Source organism: Python bivittatus, unplaced genomic scaffold (assembly GCF_059951505.1).
Source record: "Python bivittatus isolate LINGU-HERP-01145 unplaced genomic scaffold, Pbiv_v1 ctg000700_np1212, whole genome shotgun sequence".
Taxonomy (NCBI): Eukaryota; Metazoa; Chordata; class Lepidosauria; order Squamata; family Pythonidae; genus Python; species Python bivittatus.
Window position 1 is genome coordinate 45,014,205 of NW_028277098.1, and position 16,063 is coordinate 45,030,267.

General features: G+C 36.3%; 1 protein-coding gene across 1 annotated transcript; it reads left to right on the forward strand.

The window, feature by feature from the left end:
* Positions 1–224: 224 nt before the first annotated feature.
* LOC103049822 (calreticulin-like) lies at positions 225–15,214 on the forward strand. Its single transcript, XM_025168565.2, has 9 exons — positions 225–568; positions 1,990–2,091; positions 3,694–3,897; positions 6,949–7,043; positions 7,549–7,758; positions 8,816–8,929; positions 9,964–10,107; positions 12,028–12,120; positions 14,600–15,214. The coding sequence occupies exons 1-9, from the start codon at positions 310–312 to the stop codon at positions 14,723–14,725; spliced, it is 1,347 nt and encodes a 448-aa protein (XP_025024333.1). The 5' UTR covers positions 225–309; the 3' UTR covers positions 14,726–15,214.
* Positions 15,215–16,063: the final 849 nt, after the last annotated feature.

Consider the following 16,063-nt stretch of genomic DNA (forward strand, 5'->3'; position numbering starts at 1 on the left):
TTTGCTATTTAAAAGTGTTTTACTGGTTTTAAAAATGCAGCCTTCTCCATAGTATTTCAGACTTTGGAATGCTATTACATTTCTGTAAACTTGTATATAGGAGGAAGCCAATGTATTTCCTGGGTATGAATTGATTTGAATTAGTTAGGCATCTGTGCATAAAAAATTAATTTCCTTTGAGACATTTTAAGTAGTTTCTGTTGGTTTAATTGCGTGGTTCCTTCTGGTTGGTCCCTATAGCATCATTATTCATGGATTTTAGCCAATGGAAAAGATCTATCCCTTCACCAGTAAGTAGCAGTTATAGTGATGTGCGTGAGAGAAATAGGAAGAGATTTCAGTGAGGAAGATACTCAAGTATTTCTATACAGTTTAAAGAAGCCTCCCACCACTTGTATTAAAATAACTACTATGATATCAGGGATGAACCTGATTTACTTAGGTTACTTTCTGATAGGGCTGGTTTGGGGAAAACTACATGATAATGCTGATAGTTCTTCCACTGTTTTAGAAAAAGAGCAACATACTGTAATAAAAGAATATTTTAGGGAAGAGTTTGATGATGAGGGTAAGTGATATTTTGATTTTTTTTCTGTCCTAGAATATAACTGTTGATTTCTAAATCTTCTTTATAGTGTCCCTCAATCTGAGACTCATATTCTTGCTTGATTTCTTTTTTCACATTAATAAATCATAATGAATTTTGGTATGACATCATATAATCCAATGACCTGTATGCACATTTATTATCACTGTAGAAATGTATAAGAAACAGAGAAGTCTAGATTTAGCAACACTTGTCTGAGGATTTTTAGATGGATATTACAAATGTACTGAATGATGCAGGGAAGGAACAGATAAGGGATATGAAGAGATGTGTCCAGGATCTCTTATGCAGTGTGTCTTAAATAAAGATTATCAGCTATTTAAAAAATAATAAACAGTCTTCACAATAAATTTTAAAAAAGATATCAGTGCCTCTTTTGTAACTTCTAAAAGCAAAATGTCTAAAGTGGTAAGTCATCTGTAGCATGTGTTTTCTCTATATAAAAAGAAATCATTTTGTATTAACTGCCCTAATTTCAGTTTCTTTCTCTTATGTCAATTCTTAACCATTCCTATATAAATTGCACTTTTATTTATAGTGATAGATTAAATAATGATAAATTCAAATATATGTAATGCATATTAGATGTTGGCATTTGGATTGATTTAGCTTGATTAATTCTTGAATATTTGTTTCCTAAGGAGAGAAAGATAAAAATATGGAACAAATATGTTGTATGTCCTTCATTCATCTCCCATCCTATTTCCTCAGTTCTTCTAGTTTATTTTTGTATGGGAAGATCAGTACAGGTTGTTACAATTGTAAATCACTTTGTTTAGGAGATTTGCTCTACTTAACAGTTTTCATTATCTAAATTATTTCCAGCTTGAATTACCCTTTGCCCTTAGTGAGATTTTCTTATACAATAGGTGAAGATCTAAATAAATTAGGTTTCTTTTTATTATCTCTGCATGTTTAATTGCAGATTCAGTGATTTAAACACGGTACATCTCAGGCAATTCACCAGACATGATTCAACATGCATGGTAGTCCCTTGGGTCTGGGGGCAGTTATCTCAAGCTCCAGATGGCTTTTGAACATTCCTGAATAAAATGCATTTTATGAAGTTGTTTTTAATTACACATATTATTGATAAAACTTGAATTATTTTTAAAAATTTGCTGTCTTTTTCTTATATTGCTTTAAAGATTTATATAACATGAATAAGGAAGAAAATAGTTGTCATTTTTAGTATATTTTCTTGTGTATCAGTAATAAGCTATATTTGTTAAATGTTTTTGTCATGTTATTATAAGTTCATATATATTGTAATCATGTTTATTGCATTCTATCTCCTATAATGTGAATCAAATTTCACATCAACTGAAATAGTAGTGATCTGATATCTTTTGAAAAACTGAAATGTTATTTTTCTTTTTCAGATGAATGGCAGAAACGGTGGGTTCAGTCTAAACATAAAAGTGATTATGGTAAATTTCGGATAGGAGCAGGAAGATTTTATGGCGATAGAGAAAAAGATAAAGGTAAAGTAATACATTTATTTTTTCAGGCAATTCTGAAACTTTATTTTTTTGTGGAATGTTTTCTAATGAATTTCTGGATATTATTATTCAGTTTTATGCAGTTATTCACATAAGGTTGGCTAATGCTAAAGAATCTGCATAATATATTTCAAAAAGGGTTTTTTTACCTCAAAGAGAAATCCATATACTACATCACATTATCATCATTTTTAAAATTAAGAGCATTCAAAAGTTACTTGTGATTTGATACCAGAAGCTGGTGTTTGAAGAGAAGTACCTAAAAATCTGATTAGTCAGATTCAAGACTTGTTGGACCTATTCCAACTAGCTGGGTCTTTTACTCTTTATTCTAATATGAAACTCCAGTCATCTTCAGTTAATATCTATTGGATTGGAATAATCTAAACTGGGATCTTAATTCTACTATTTGTGCTACAGATGTTAATCTCAATATACATGGTCCAAGGGACTCAAGTGCTTTTATATTTTAAAACATTGATCTGTGTTAGTTGTCCAATTGCTATTCTACCACTACGTGTTGCAATTAAGGGATATGCTTTAACAATACAGGCTCTCTCGCATCTGGATTGATTATTTCCTTCCTTTAGTCAAAACTGTGTCCCTCAATTCTACCATGCATTGTATCAAATGTCTCTCAAGTCTGAAAATAAGTTTTCAGAAACTGCTGTCACTTCTGCATTAATGGTGATTTGAGCTTTAATTTAGCCTCTTCTATACAAAAAATTATTAGTGTTATTAATATATTCTTCAGCTTGATTCATAACAAAATATCTATAGCTATCTGTCACTAGTTTATTAAGGATAAACCAGCCCCAAACCTCCTGTTGACTTTTCCTAGTGTTGTGTCTGTGTAAGAGAAGAGTGAATTCTGAAATGCCCCAGATGGAACAGAAATCTTCTAATATCACCTTCTGGATTCAGATGTACTGGAGCCATTATAAAATTATGCATCCAAGTCCCACCCTAAGGAAATGCCCCAGAAGTCCAGACCATTGATATTGCAAGCTACTGAATGATTAAGGAAAACTAAAAAAGAATTGCACTCTATTTCATTATGCACATCATCGATCAGCATGGTATCCACTGCAAAGTCAAGTTGGAAGCTTGATTTAAATGGAGCCAAATAATCAGCATCAGTGTGCAACTCTGAATTTATTTGTATATAATACATAAATCACAATGAAACTGCAATCCCTTACATACTACCCGAGAAGATAGTTAATTAAATTCAACAAAACTTACTTCTGAGTAGACATGTATAGTAGTGCATTAGAAATAAATTTAATTTCTAGGTTTATCGGAACTATTCTATATTAGAATATAATAGCATATTACATGCTTTATATATAATAGAAATACTTTTGAAAAAATATATAGCAAATGAAATTATCGTAAAGTACTTCAAAGCTATATTTATTAATATATTTCACATAAGACTCTAAATCAGAATCAAGGAGGTATACTACCTCATTATTTTCACAAGTCATTGTAATGCCACATGGACTTGTACAGTACATGTCTGCAGTAAACCATTTGATTAGTAGCATTATTTGGATATTTGAACAGCATTTCTTTTCATAGGTCTGCAGACAACTCAAGACACTAAGTATTATGCAGTTTCAGCAAGGTTTCGGCCTTTCAACAATGAAGGTCAGACCTTAGTGCTTCAATATACAGTAAAATATGACCAACGTGTTGATTGTGGTGGGGCCTATGTCAAACTTTATTCTGCAGATCTGAATCAAGAGGTCATGAATGAAGATTCAACGTATTATATTATGTTTGGTATGTTTTCTTAAATGCCTATTAATATTGATTTCAAGCAGAAATATTATGTTAGTGCAAATCTCAGAGGAACTGAGCTCCTCTGAGACATAGTTTTTCAATATTTTTGTTTGCTCCCTTATATTTGTGAAGCATGCTAAATGGGTTTCACAGTAACATCCATACAAAAATATGAAGAGTTTTGCTGGGTAATATTAGGGATCTGGTTTACTATACTATCTTGTTTCTAACAGTGGCAGCTAGATAATTTCAGGAACCCATCAACCCATATATAGTCAACAATTCACCCTAGTTATATGACAAGAATATTCAGTACTGGAGATTCTAATTAAAACCATAGTTATTATTCAACAATATGCAGATACACAATTATCAGTATATTGGCATGTCCATGTAATAAATTTATTATTGGTTATGTGAAAAAGTATGTCCTTATATGCATTTTAAACTTACTACTGGTCAGTATCATAGGGCTCTTGTGTACTGATAGAAGAAAAAAATGTATACTATCTGGAATTTTAGAAAAAATACATTACATTCTTCCCTTAACCTTTTTTTTCCCCCCCTAAACTAACCCTACCCCCACCCTGCCAAAGCATTAGCATTCCTTGCTCTATGTTGTCCAAACTGTAGATCACTTTAGGTACTCATTTTGAATCTTTTCCAGTGTTTGCGGCATTCTTTTCAAATGATATAATGAGAATTATATAATCTGTTAGCAATGAACTGTTTTTAATATGTCAAGAGCAGCTATTTTTGTTGTTAATAAAATAGGATAGTATGTGAATCTAATATACATGGACTTAAAGAGTATTGCAAAATAATTGCAAAGTTTGTAGAGTTAGTACACAGAATTATTTTAAATTTGTTCCTTAGTTTATTGGTATGAAAGTCCAAAGATAAAGGTAATGTATCTTCTATGGTGACATTCACCTTATGGAATGACTTTCCAGGAGATATCTGTCACACCTTTATGTTGTACTTCTTCAGATGTCTGACTGAAACATGCCTGTTTAGTTTTTTTATAGAATATTTTTAATTTGAGATTTGTTCAATACATTTCCTGTATAGGGTTTTCTTTATATGGGTTTTTATTTTTATTTTTATTATTTACTAGTACAGATAGTCCTCGACTTAAAACCACAATAGGGACCAGAAAATTCATCATTAAGCGGTGCAGTCGTTAAGTGAGGTGTCACATGACTGCACCTGATTTTATAACATTTTTGCAGCAGTCATTAAGTGAATCACATGGTTGTTAACGAATCATGCGGTCATTAAGTGAATCACACAGTTCCCCATTGAGTTTGCTTGTCAGAAGCCAGCTGGGAAAGTCACAAATGGTAATCATGTGACTCTGGGATGCTGCAACCATCATAAATACATGCCGGTTACCAAGTGCCTGAGTTTTGATTACGTGACCGCAGGGACGCTGCGACGGTTGTAGGTGCGAGGACCAGTCATAAGTAACTTTTTCAACACCATCATAACTTTGAACAGTCACTAAACGAATGGCCATAAGTTGAGGAGTACCTGTATATGTTTCTAAAATATTAATGTGACTCAGTTCAAGGCCAACTAGAGGGAAGAAGCAAGATATATCTTTCTAAAATAAATACTATAATAAAACATAGATTGTGGGGACAAGATAGCTTCTGAGAACCCTGGAGGAAGTAGATTATCTGGACCCCTTCCAGCTGAGTTTCAGACCTGGGTACAGGACTGAAACATCATTGATTGTGCTTGTGGATGATCTGTGGCAGGAACAAGATGGGAGTGGTGTGCCCATCTTTGCTCTCCTTGACCTCTCAGTGGCCTTCAATACTTTTGATCGCTGTATTCCTCTGGACCAGCTTCAGGGGTTAAGAGTGGTGGTATGGTGCTGTCCTGGGAGAGAAAGATCTAGCCTATGGCCTCTTCTCTGTGGGGCCCCTCAAAGCTTGATGCTCTCCCCACTCCTGTGTAATATCTACCTGACCCCTGGGTGAGGTCATTCAGCAGCATAGGGTTAGGTATCATCAGTGTCCTAATAATACTCAGCTTTACCTCTCCACCCATGGTTGATTAAACAATGCCATGGATGTTCTGTCTCCGTGTTTGGAATCTGTGGGGGCCTAGATGGAAAAAAACAGGTTTCAGCTCAACCCTAGCAAGACTGAGTGGCTTTGGATTCTAGGGCCTCTGGGTTCCAGTGATTTTCCATCCTTAGTTTGGTGCACATTTTGGGTCCTCCTGGACTTGCGGCTCCTGTTTCAGGAACATGTGGCAGCCTTGGTTGGGGAGGCTCTCACACATAACTTTGTCTTGTGCACCAATTGTACCCTTTCCTGTACCAAGAGGCATTGCTCATAGTCACTCATGCCTTAGTGACTTCCCAAATGGATTATTGCAATGTGTTCTGTATGGGGCTCTCCTTGAAGACCATCTAGAAGTTGCAACTAATCCAGAATGCAGGGTGTGAGCAGTTATGGGCATACCTTGGTCCACTCATTACATCTCTACTTCTTAAGCTGCACTGGCTCCTAGTGTGCTTCCAAATGTAAGTCAAGGAGCTGGTTGTCACCTATAAAGTCCCCATGGTATGGGACCAATTTATTTTTGGGACTGCCCCTCTTTCCAATTGTTTCTACCCATCCCACAATGCCATGCTGCAGCTCCAATTGATGAAAGACTATCACTGACGGGACACAGAAGGTTGTCCTTTTCTGTTGCAGTGCCTACCCTTTGGAACACCATAACTCTGAAAGTAAATTGGCTTCAAGCCTGCCAGCTTTTTGGAAAACCTTGAAGGTTTAGGTATTGCTTTATGGATATATTTTTAATTGTTATATATTGCTGTTTATTTTTTGTTGTTGTTTCTATGTACTGTTAGCTGCCTAGAGTTGCTGTGGTGAAATGGACAGCCATACAAATCAAACAAACAAACAAAAAGGAAAATACAGGTAAAAGAAAATGAGTGCCTGAAATCTGAATTGAAACTATCATTCAGGTGTCATTTAAACTTGTATACATATAATTCTGCCAGAGTAATTTGGTATTCTTTTCTTCTAGGCCCTGATATATGTGGAGAAGATAAAAAGATAGTCCAAGTTATTTTCAACTACAAAGATGACTACTATTTTATTAAAAAGAACATTACCTGTGAGGTATGATCAATGCTTTTCTGTGAATCATTAATATTTAATCTAGCTTGCTGCAATTTTTAGCAATATTGTTTGGGTGGTTTAAGATTTTTTGTAGTCTTGTAATTCTGTTTCATCCCACAAAACAAAGCCTGGGCTTAAAGGTCTGTCTAATTCTACATTAATCGTTGTAAGTTACTTCAAATGTCAGAAACTAACAGCAAGTCATCTGGAAAGTTAGCAAATATTTACTGTTAATACTCCTCATTTTAATATATAAATAGATTGTTATTAATTATTTGCATATAGTATTTATGCAGTAAGAGATTTGGTGATTCTTTCCAAAATTATCATCTTCCTGGGCATTGCACTGTTTACCCACTGATGAAGTGGATCACACCAGTAGCAGACTCATTATTTTTTTAGGCTTTATGAAATTTAACTAGCAAAACTGTCAGTTGTACAGCACTGGAAAGATGTTCCCTATCATTCTGTAATAACTTTTATTTATTTTTTATTTTTTTTCAAGACGGATGACTTTACCCACCTCTACACTCTAATTTTACGTCCTGATTTAACTTATGAAGTGAAGATAGATAATTATGTGGTTGAGGCTGGCCATCTAGAAGATGATTGGGATTTCCTGCCTCCAAGGAAGATAGTAGATGCTGATCTGCCAAAACCTGAATACTGGGATGAAAGGGAAACTATTGAAGATCCCATGGATAAAAAACCAGATGTATAGTTTCACTTTGAACTGAATGGTTTCACAGTTTATATATCAGTTTGCCTGCCCTGTTTCACTGTTTCTCTTATTGCATACATTGAAACCAGTGATGTTGGAGTTATTTATCTGATTCTTAATTAATTATAATAACAGTGTATGATCCATAGGTTTTTTGAGAGGGGTAAGGGATTAATAGTTTAAATGGTGCTTCTTTGAACTAATTTCATAGTGGTAGTAATTGGGACTAGACTCTAAAATCAGTATTGGATCTTGGCAATATAATTTTACTAGTATTTAACATTCTAGTACTCACAAAAATTGAAAATGGAATGATAGAAGAGACTTACTTAAAAAGCCTTCATGCCATCTTTTTCCATGCCATCTCTCATTTCAGTTATGATAGTACTGATTATATAACTTACCTGTAAGTAGCTATAGACTGGCTGTAGTGGAATGATTCCCCCTTCTATCTAAACTGCAGACATCATGTGAGCAGTATAAAGCTAAATTATATTTGGTGCAGATATATAGTTGCTAATCAGGTTATCTGATGTGCCTCAAATATAACAATCCAGTGAATTGCTGAACATTCTGGAGTATATTTTTGTAAATAACAAAGACAACTTGCCCATTGTTATAGGTTCATTCAAAACTGCCCTTTTAGTTATACTAACTGCATTCCAAATTCAAAGGAACATAAAAGGTTTCTAGTAGCTGCTACTCTACAGTCATAGAACTTCCATTTCATGAAGAATTAAATGGCTGAGTTTAAGCAAATATCTACTGCAATGTATTTCACTGGCAGGTTCCCTGTTTTGAGTATGTTGAGATAATAAAATGTTGCAGCTAATCCTTTCCAATAGATATTTGATAACAAAACACTGTATCGTGATTCTTAAATGAAGGTCTACAAAGTATACATTTACAATTACAAAATAATTGTAAAATTATTGATGCAGTCATATAAACCATATTTTGAAGAAATAATATTTTCTAATTTTCTTTTCCTGTCAAAATACATGTAGAAGCTAACTATTACAATTGGTAATCTTGATGAATACTATTTTAGGATTGGGACCAACCAGAAAGAATTCCTGATCCTAATGTGACAAAGCCAGATGACTGGGATGAAGAGATGGATGGGGAATGGGCACCACCATCAGTTCCAAATCCTGAGTATAGAGTAAGGGTATTATAGGTGAACATAATAAAATAGCGATTAGCCTGGTAGTTATTTAATCTTACTATGTAATTTAAACACTAATTAAGCTATGATAAGATATTGAATCTAACTCATTTTATTACCATATAAATCATCGTAGACTTCACTAGTCTTCATTTGTCCATTTCATTTACAAATTTACACTGTTGGCTTCATCATTCTTGACTCCTTACCTCCATCTATCATTCATTCTTGCTTTCTTGTTGACTTTTTCAAGAACAATCTTCCAATCCTTGAGTCATCTCATAATCTTCCACCCCCTTCCAGACATTAATTTTCCATCAGTAGAATAACCTCAGCTAGATGCTAATAATTCCTTTCCTATAGCTACTCTTTTTTACCTTCACTGCTTTATATTCTATCTTATCCTTCTCTCTCATTTATGTTTCCTTTTTCCCTTTCATTGTGCAAGATGGAATTAAACTATTATTTAAGCATCATTTGATGAATAAGCCACAACTTGCTTATATGATAAGCTATAAACCATGCTTTACAAATTACAATGGTTCACCAAACTACCAAACCACGTTATGGTTTAGCTTGCTGTATATTAGCTGTTATCCATTTAAACACCCCAGGGGCTTTTCTCCCATTATCCCAATTTGTTACCTGCCATCCTAAGCTAATTGGCTTCCTACCAAATTATTGTATAGATTCCAAATTTTCATTTAAAAATATTCACTTCTCAGATCTAATTATAGATTTAGTTTTACCTTTTTTCCATCTGCTTTTGTTTGCTACATTACCTTCCAACATTTTCTATTATGCCTCTTTTTTCCTGTTCTCATTTTTGTTATTCCCATCATGTTAGTAGTTGTAGATAGCATTCAGTATGATGTACAATACATTTTAAAAGTTTTAACTACATTTTAAATCATTTCAATAAAATGTCAGCGGTGTATTACTTTTATTTCACTAGATTTTCAGCCTGCATTACATATCTTGATTTAACTGGGTTTGGAAAGTGATATTCAAACTCATTTCAATTGTTTTAGGGCATTTGGAAACCTCGTATAATTAAAAACCCCAATTATAATGGCATTTGGGTCCAGCCAGAAGTTGACAACCCTGAATACGTACCAGATCCTAATCTTTACAAATATTTTAACATTAGTGTCATTGGCTTAGAAATTTTACAGGTATGTATATTACATAGTTTGTAGAATGTATTTATTGTGCAAATTATAAAGAAAACTGACAATAATGCCTGGAGATATTCTGTACCATTGTAGTAAGAAAAAAAAAGCCCAGGTACTTACAACCTTGACTTACAACCATTCGAAGTTACAATGGTGCTGAATAAATGATGGTTATGACCAGTCCTCAGAGTTCTAGCCCATCCAAGCACCCCCGCAGTCACGTGCTCATTTGCAACCTTCCCTGCTGGCTTCCCAGAAAGTCAGTGGGAAAGCGAGCAGGGAAGGTCGCAAGTTGCTGGGGTAAGACTCCCCCACCCATGCACCCTCCTTTAGCCCCTCTGCATTCATGCTCCACTGGCCACTTGCATGCCACACTGGCCTCTTGCGCACCCCCACACCCTCCCCAAGCCTTGCCATGCCTCCCGTGCACACCCTCCCCAACCCTTGCCACACCTCCTGTGCACCCTTGCAGACCCTCCCCGACTCTCATCACATCTCCCTCGTGAATCCCTGTGCACCCTTGCACATCCTTCCTGGCCCTCGCCATACCTTCCTTGCACCCTTGTGCACCCTCCCTGACCCTCACCGCATCTCCCTCAAACCCTTGCACACTCTCCCTGACCCTCGCTGCACCTCCCTCACAAATCCCCACACACCCTTCCCAACCCTCACGATGCCTCCCTTGCACCCTCATGCATCCTCCCCTCCTCTATCCACACCACCCTCGCACCCCAGCACACCCTCCCCAATCCTCACATCTTCCCCAACCCTTGCTGTGCCCCTCTTGCACCCCTACACACCCTCCCCAACCCTCCCTGTGCCTCCCTCACAGCCCCATGCACCCTCCCCAATCCCCGCACCCTTGTGCACCCCCACACACCCTTCCCGACACTTGCCACACCTCCCTCACACCCTCGTGCACCCTGTCATACCCTCCCACACCCAGCAGCAGCCACAACTGCCTGCCAGCCTGCCTGCAAGCTGTCTAGACCTGCAGTTTCCTGCCGGCTTCCCCACTGATTTGTCTGTGGGAAGCTGGCAGGAAGTTGCCTCACCTAACAATCGTGAGATTCTGTTAACAATGATAACTGGGACTGCAGGGATTGCTGTCGCTAAGGGATGCAGTTGCGCTTAATTTTTTTTTAATATAATTTTTATTAAAGCTTTTAAACAAGAAGCTAAAAACTAACACAAACTAATATAAAGTAAGGAAGAAGAAGAAAAAAGAAATCAAAGAAAAAGCAAAAAGTGCAAGAAAAGAAAAAAAGTTAGGAAAAAATGGAAAAGAAAACATAAAGAAGTGGCTTCTCATTTTCTTCATAGCAATTATAAGTACACGATGCAGTTGTACTTTATGCCTGCATCGCTTAGCGATGGAAATTCCGGTCCCAATTGCTGTCGTAAGTCAAGGACTACCTGTACTTTGCTTGCCTAGGAAAACAAAATTATTAAGGACTCTATTTTGAAAACAGTATATGTACTTTATTTCATAGTTGAAGCATTTTGGTCATCAAATCCATCCACTGCTTAGTGTAGGAATCCAGATTAAAATATCTCAGACAGGCTTCTGCTTGAACATAAGTGAATGAGAATTTATCCATTCTTCAAATAATTGGCTCCATTGTTGAATTATTCTTACTGTTAGTTTTTTTTCCTAACAGAATCTATCTTCTTATAAATTAAATCCATTATTCTATATTCTAGAATGACAGAGAACAGTTCTTGAACTTCTATATCACATCCTTGCAGATAGATGAAGCCTGCTATCAAATCCCTTCTTAGTCTTCTCAAAGCTAACTATTCCCAGTTTCTTCAATACAAGAGTATTATATATTATTATATATAATTATATATATATAATAATCACTTAATATACATAATTAAGTGATTAAATAGTTCTGCCATTTTTTATTTCAACAGGGAAAATCTGGTACAATATTTGATAACTTTCTTATTACAAATGATGAACAATATGCTGAAGATGCTGGAAATGAAATGTGGGGTGTCACATACGTAAGTAATTCCAGGGTATTTCATAATGTATATATTGCAACTTTTAAATTGCTCCTTCATCTTTATGAATATCAGGCATTATACAATCATTACTAAAATAAAGCATAATGTAATAAACCACTAAAATCACATTGTTCTAAAAAAAGGCAACAAATGCATTAGAAGAAATACTCACTGATTTTTGTTTAAGTCTAATCATAATGCATAATGTTTCTTAATTTTTCGTGTGTGTGTGTGCATTTTCTGAATAAAAACAGTTTTAAACAATACTGGTAGTTCTCGACTTACTACCACAATTGGCACTGGAATTTCTGTCGCTAAGCGATGTAATTGTAAAGCAAGATGTCATGTGACTGCATTGTTTGGCGACCACAATCCTGGCAATTCTCCTTGCCATCATTAAGCGAATTTCACCAGTCATTAGCCAAGGACCCACTTCAATCCAAGCCATTCCACGATTGGTCCCTCCTAGCCCCAAGTCTCAGTAAGGTAAGGGGTTGCCTCTAACTCCCCCCACCTGCCTATTTCCCCCCCATCTCTGCCCTTTTGGCTGCCTTGCACCCTGCCTTGTGGAGAAGCAAGCAGCACCAGAACCATGTGGCTCTGGGGCTGCAAGAAACTCATAAGCCACAGCACAGCATGAAGTTGCAGCCACCCCAGCCCAGCCACCCCAGGAAGCATTCGTTCGCCCAGCTGCCTTGCACCGATCTTTCACTTTTTCTGCCCAGCCACTGAAGAAGAAGCACCTCCCTGCCTTTGCTGTCTCCTTTGTGGACCCAGCTTCTCCAGCAAACTTTTCCTCCACATGGCTCCCTGAGCCTTCATAAAGCTGCATTGACTTTGGAGAGACTTCAGAAAGGTAGCGCAGCTTTCTGAAGGCTGTGCTGAAGTCAGGGGCTTCAGAAAGGCAGGGTGCAGGGCAGCCAAAAGAGCATAGCTGGGGAGAGAGATAGGTGGGTGGGGGGAGTTGAAGCACCTCGCAGTTGTAAATGTGGGTGGGCTGTCAGGTGCCCAAATTTTGATCATGTGACAGTGGGGGCGCTGCAACAGCTGTAACTTCGGGCACAGGTCGTAAGTTTCTTCATTCAGTGCTGTCGTAACTTTGAACGGTCTCTGAATGAATGGTCGTAAATTGAGGACTACCTGTATTTAACTAGTCCAACATTTCACACATTGAGGCTGTGGGTGCAATTGCTTACATAACCAAGAAGCTCAGTGACTATTAAGTGCTGTCTCTGGTGGGTGGAAACAGAAAATGAGGTTGAAGGGAAAATCCTGGATAAGAGCACAACCAAGTAACTAGAATAATGAATGTGCTCCATATCACAACTAATTGTTGCTGGATTCTTTTGCTAACTAAACTATTATTGTCTGTGTGGCAAAGTATTGAATGCGATAAGGCAAAATGCCCATTCAGTCATGGACATGAGCCTGTGTATAGTCATATGTATAGTCTGGAACCCATTTAGATCTTGGATTGTGTGGAGAACTGTTCAGGAGTTCATGAGTAAACTCTCCTGCAGATGTCCAAAAAAAACTGGGGAAAGCAGGATTTGAAGAGGTAGGCTGCATGCTATATCCTTACATAATTTAGTCCCATTCTTACATAATTTCAATCTCTCATACATGTGGGCCTGAACAGAACTGTTGAGGATTAATAAATCTGAATGTTATAAAATCACCAGCTTGATTTTGTTGAGGAATAAGCAATATATTCACAAATACTTTTTGATTGCATTATCTATCTTCCACTATATTGATAATAATTTACTAAGAAAAAGGTTCACTTATTATAGATTGGAGTTTGAAAAAAATAGATTATTTGGGTAGCAATGTAGTTGGAACAGAAAAAAAAAAAGAAACTACTCTTTATTATATTATGCTTTTCATATAAATTATATAGCTGTACTTCAAAAAACTCCCTGCTCATTGCTATATTTGTAAGCAACATAGTGTACTTTGTGAGAAATGGACCAATTAGCAGGAAAGTATGGTGACGTAAGGATGATCAAGCTATGTTATGAAGCGTTGGGATAAGTTCTGAAAAATATATATGTCAGCACTATTGATTTTTGCTTACATTTACTGATATTGAATAAGCTAGGAAAAATATTCTGAATAACATTATTTGAGTTTGCAGTGCTTAGGAAGTTTGTATGCTATCTAAACATCTACCATGTTTTTACAGAACATTTATAGGACATTCACAATCTAGGGAGAAGTTGCATATTTTTACTTATTAAAAAGTTTGCTCACTACAGCTGTAATAGATATATTATTACAATTCTTTTGTAATTTTTGTTGCTGTCAATATTCAGAAGATGATTATCAAAAATGATAATGAGATTTCAGTTTTTAATTTTAATTTAAAAGCTATATGTTGTTAAAGACAGGACTGTGTATAATGATAGAATTTGGTCATCAAAAATGGTTTCAAGTTTGAGTTTATTAATCATATATGATTTTTTCTTATAAACAGGAGAGAGAATGGAAGAGACGAGAGAGACAAGATGCAGCGTATAAAAACATTAATGAACAGGAGCCAAAGGGAAAAGAGGTCAAGAAAGAAAAGAAAAAAGATACCAATCTCAAAGATGAACTCTGATCAACCAAACCATGCAAAATTACTGTCACTCAGTCTGTTCATCACTGTTGGGTAGTATTGTACTTATTTTCTAAATATGTTACCCTAAAATGCAGTGGTGATAAGAAAATCCTGACAATTTTTGTACTACTAGGTAGCTGTTGATGACCCCAGTAATAATGTATAAGTTTCTATAGTTTGTTTTATACATACAAGTCTCTATAAATTACACTCTATTGTTGTTCAGAAGGGGTATTAACATCTGCTGAGATCATATAGATGGAGGAACTTGTACACCGCAGAGATGTAAGTCACATAAATCACATTCATCGATTGCTAAACTACTTCTGGACTGAAAGGAAGAGTAACTTTTTAAAAATGTCCATAGATAGTCTGAAATCTGAACTGAGCTACTATGTCATAAATACATAAATACCTTGTGCATTACCTGTTAATTGTGTCCAGGTTGCATGAGGAAATGCTATGTAAAAAACATCCTATGCCTGATGATTTCCTGGATTTTCTGTGTGATTTTTTTGGCTTAAAAAGGAAATGGAAATAGGTCATGAGAGATACAATTGAATCAGCCACACCGCTGAATCACAACAGAGACCTATAATTGTTAACAAAAATGGAGTAAGTGTAGAGTCATAGAATTGGTGAACTGGAAAATGCCACAAGGATTATGTAATCCAACCCTTTGCAATGTGCAAGAAAAATAATTTAAACATGTCCAGCCTCTTCTTAAAAACCTCCAGAGATGTAGAATCCACAACCTCGATAGGTAAACTATGAGGGAAATTTAAACCTTTGCCTTCTTCCCATTCATCACATCAAAAGTTCTTCCTAAACAAATATTCTAGGCCTGATACACCATGCCATTTGGGGTTTACAGAGATTGGAATTGGCAAGTTTGATTTCAAATTCCTTAAATCCAAAATGGCATCCATTCAAACAATATGCTGAAGGTCAGTCTCTCATTAATGAATCTTACGTGATAGGGGAAGCTAAGACATTGCAGTATGCATTCTTGTTAACCCTTTTTCGTCATTTAGCATGGTAGGTACAGTATGCATTCTGATTCAGGTGTATAGCTTACTGCAGAGTATTTCACAGCATGGAAATACCCATTGATCACTAGGGTAGATGACTTCCATCAGGACTTGGAAGGTGGGAATATGCCCCTCTTGGTCCTATTAGACCTCTCAGCAGCTTTGTACTATCAAGTGTGGTACAAATACGCTGAATCACAGCAAGAAAGAGTTTGTCCAGGAATATTTTGGCTCATTGACAGCCCCAGTGATTGCTCTGGACAGAACCACACTCCCACTGAAGAAGCAGATCTGCAATTTACAGGCC

Bases quoted from the DNA above. Each gene is read 5' to 3' on its own strand.
- LOC103049822 (XM_025168565.2), top strand. From the start codon at position 310: ATGTGCGTGAGAGAAATAGGAAGAGATTTCAGTGAGGAAGATACTCAA. The intron at 10,108-12,027 runs GTATGTATATTA...TTATTTCAACAG, and splicing joins TTGGCTTAGAAATTTTACAG to GGAAAATCTGGTACAATATT. The intron at 12,121-14,599 runs GTAAGTAATTCC...TCTTATAAACAG, and splicing joins AAATGTGGGGTGTCACATAC to GAGAGAGAATGGAAGAGACG.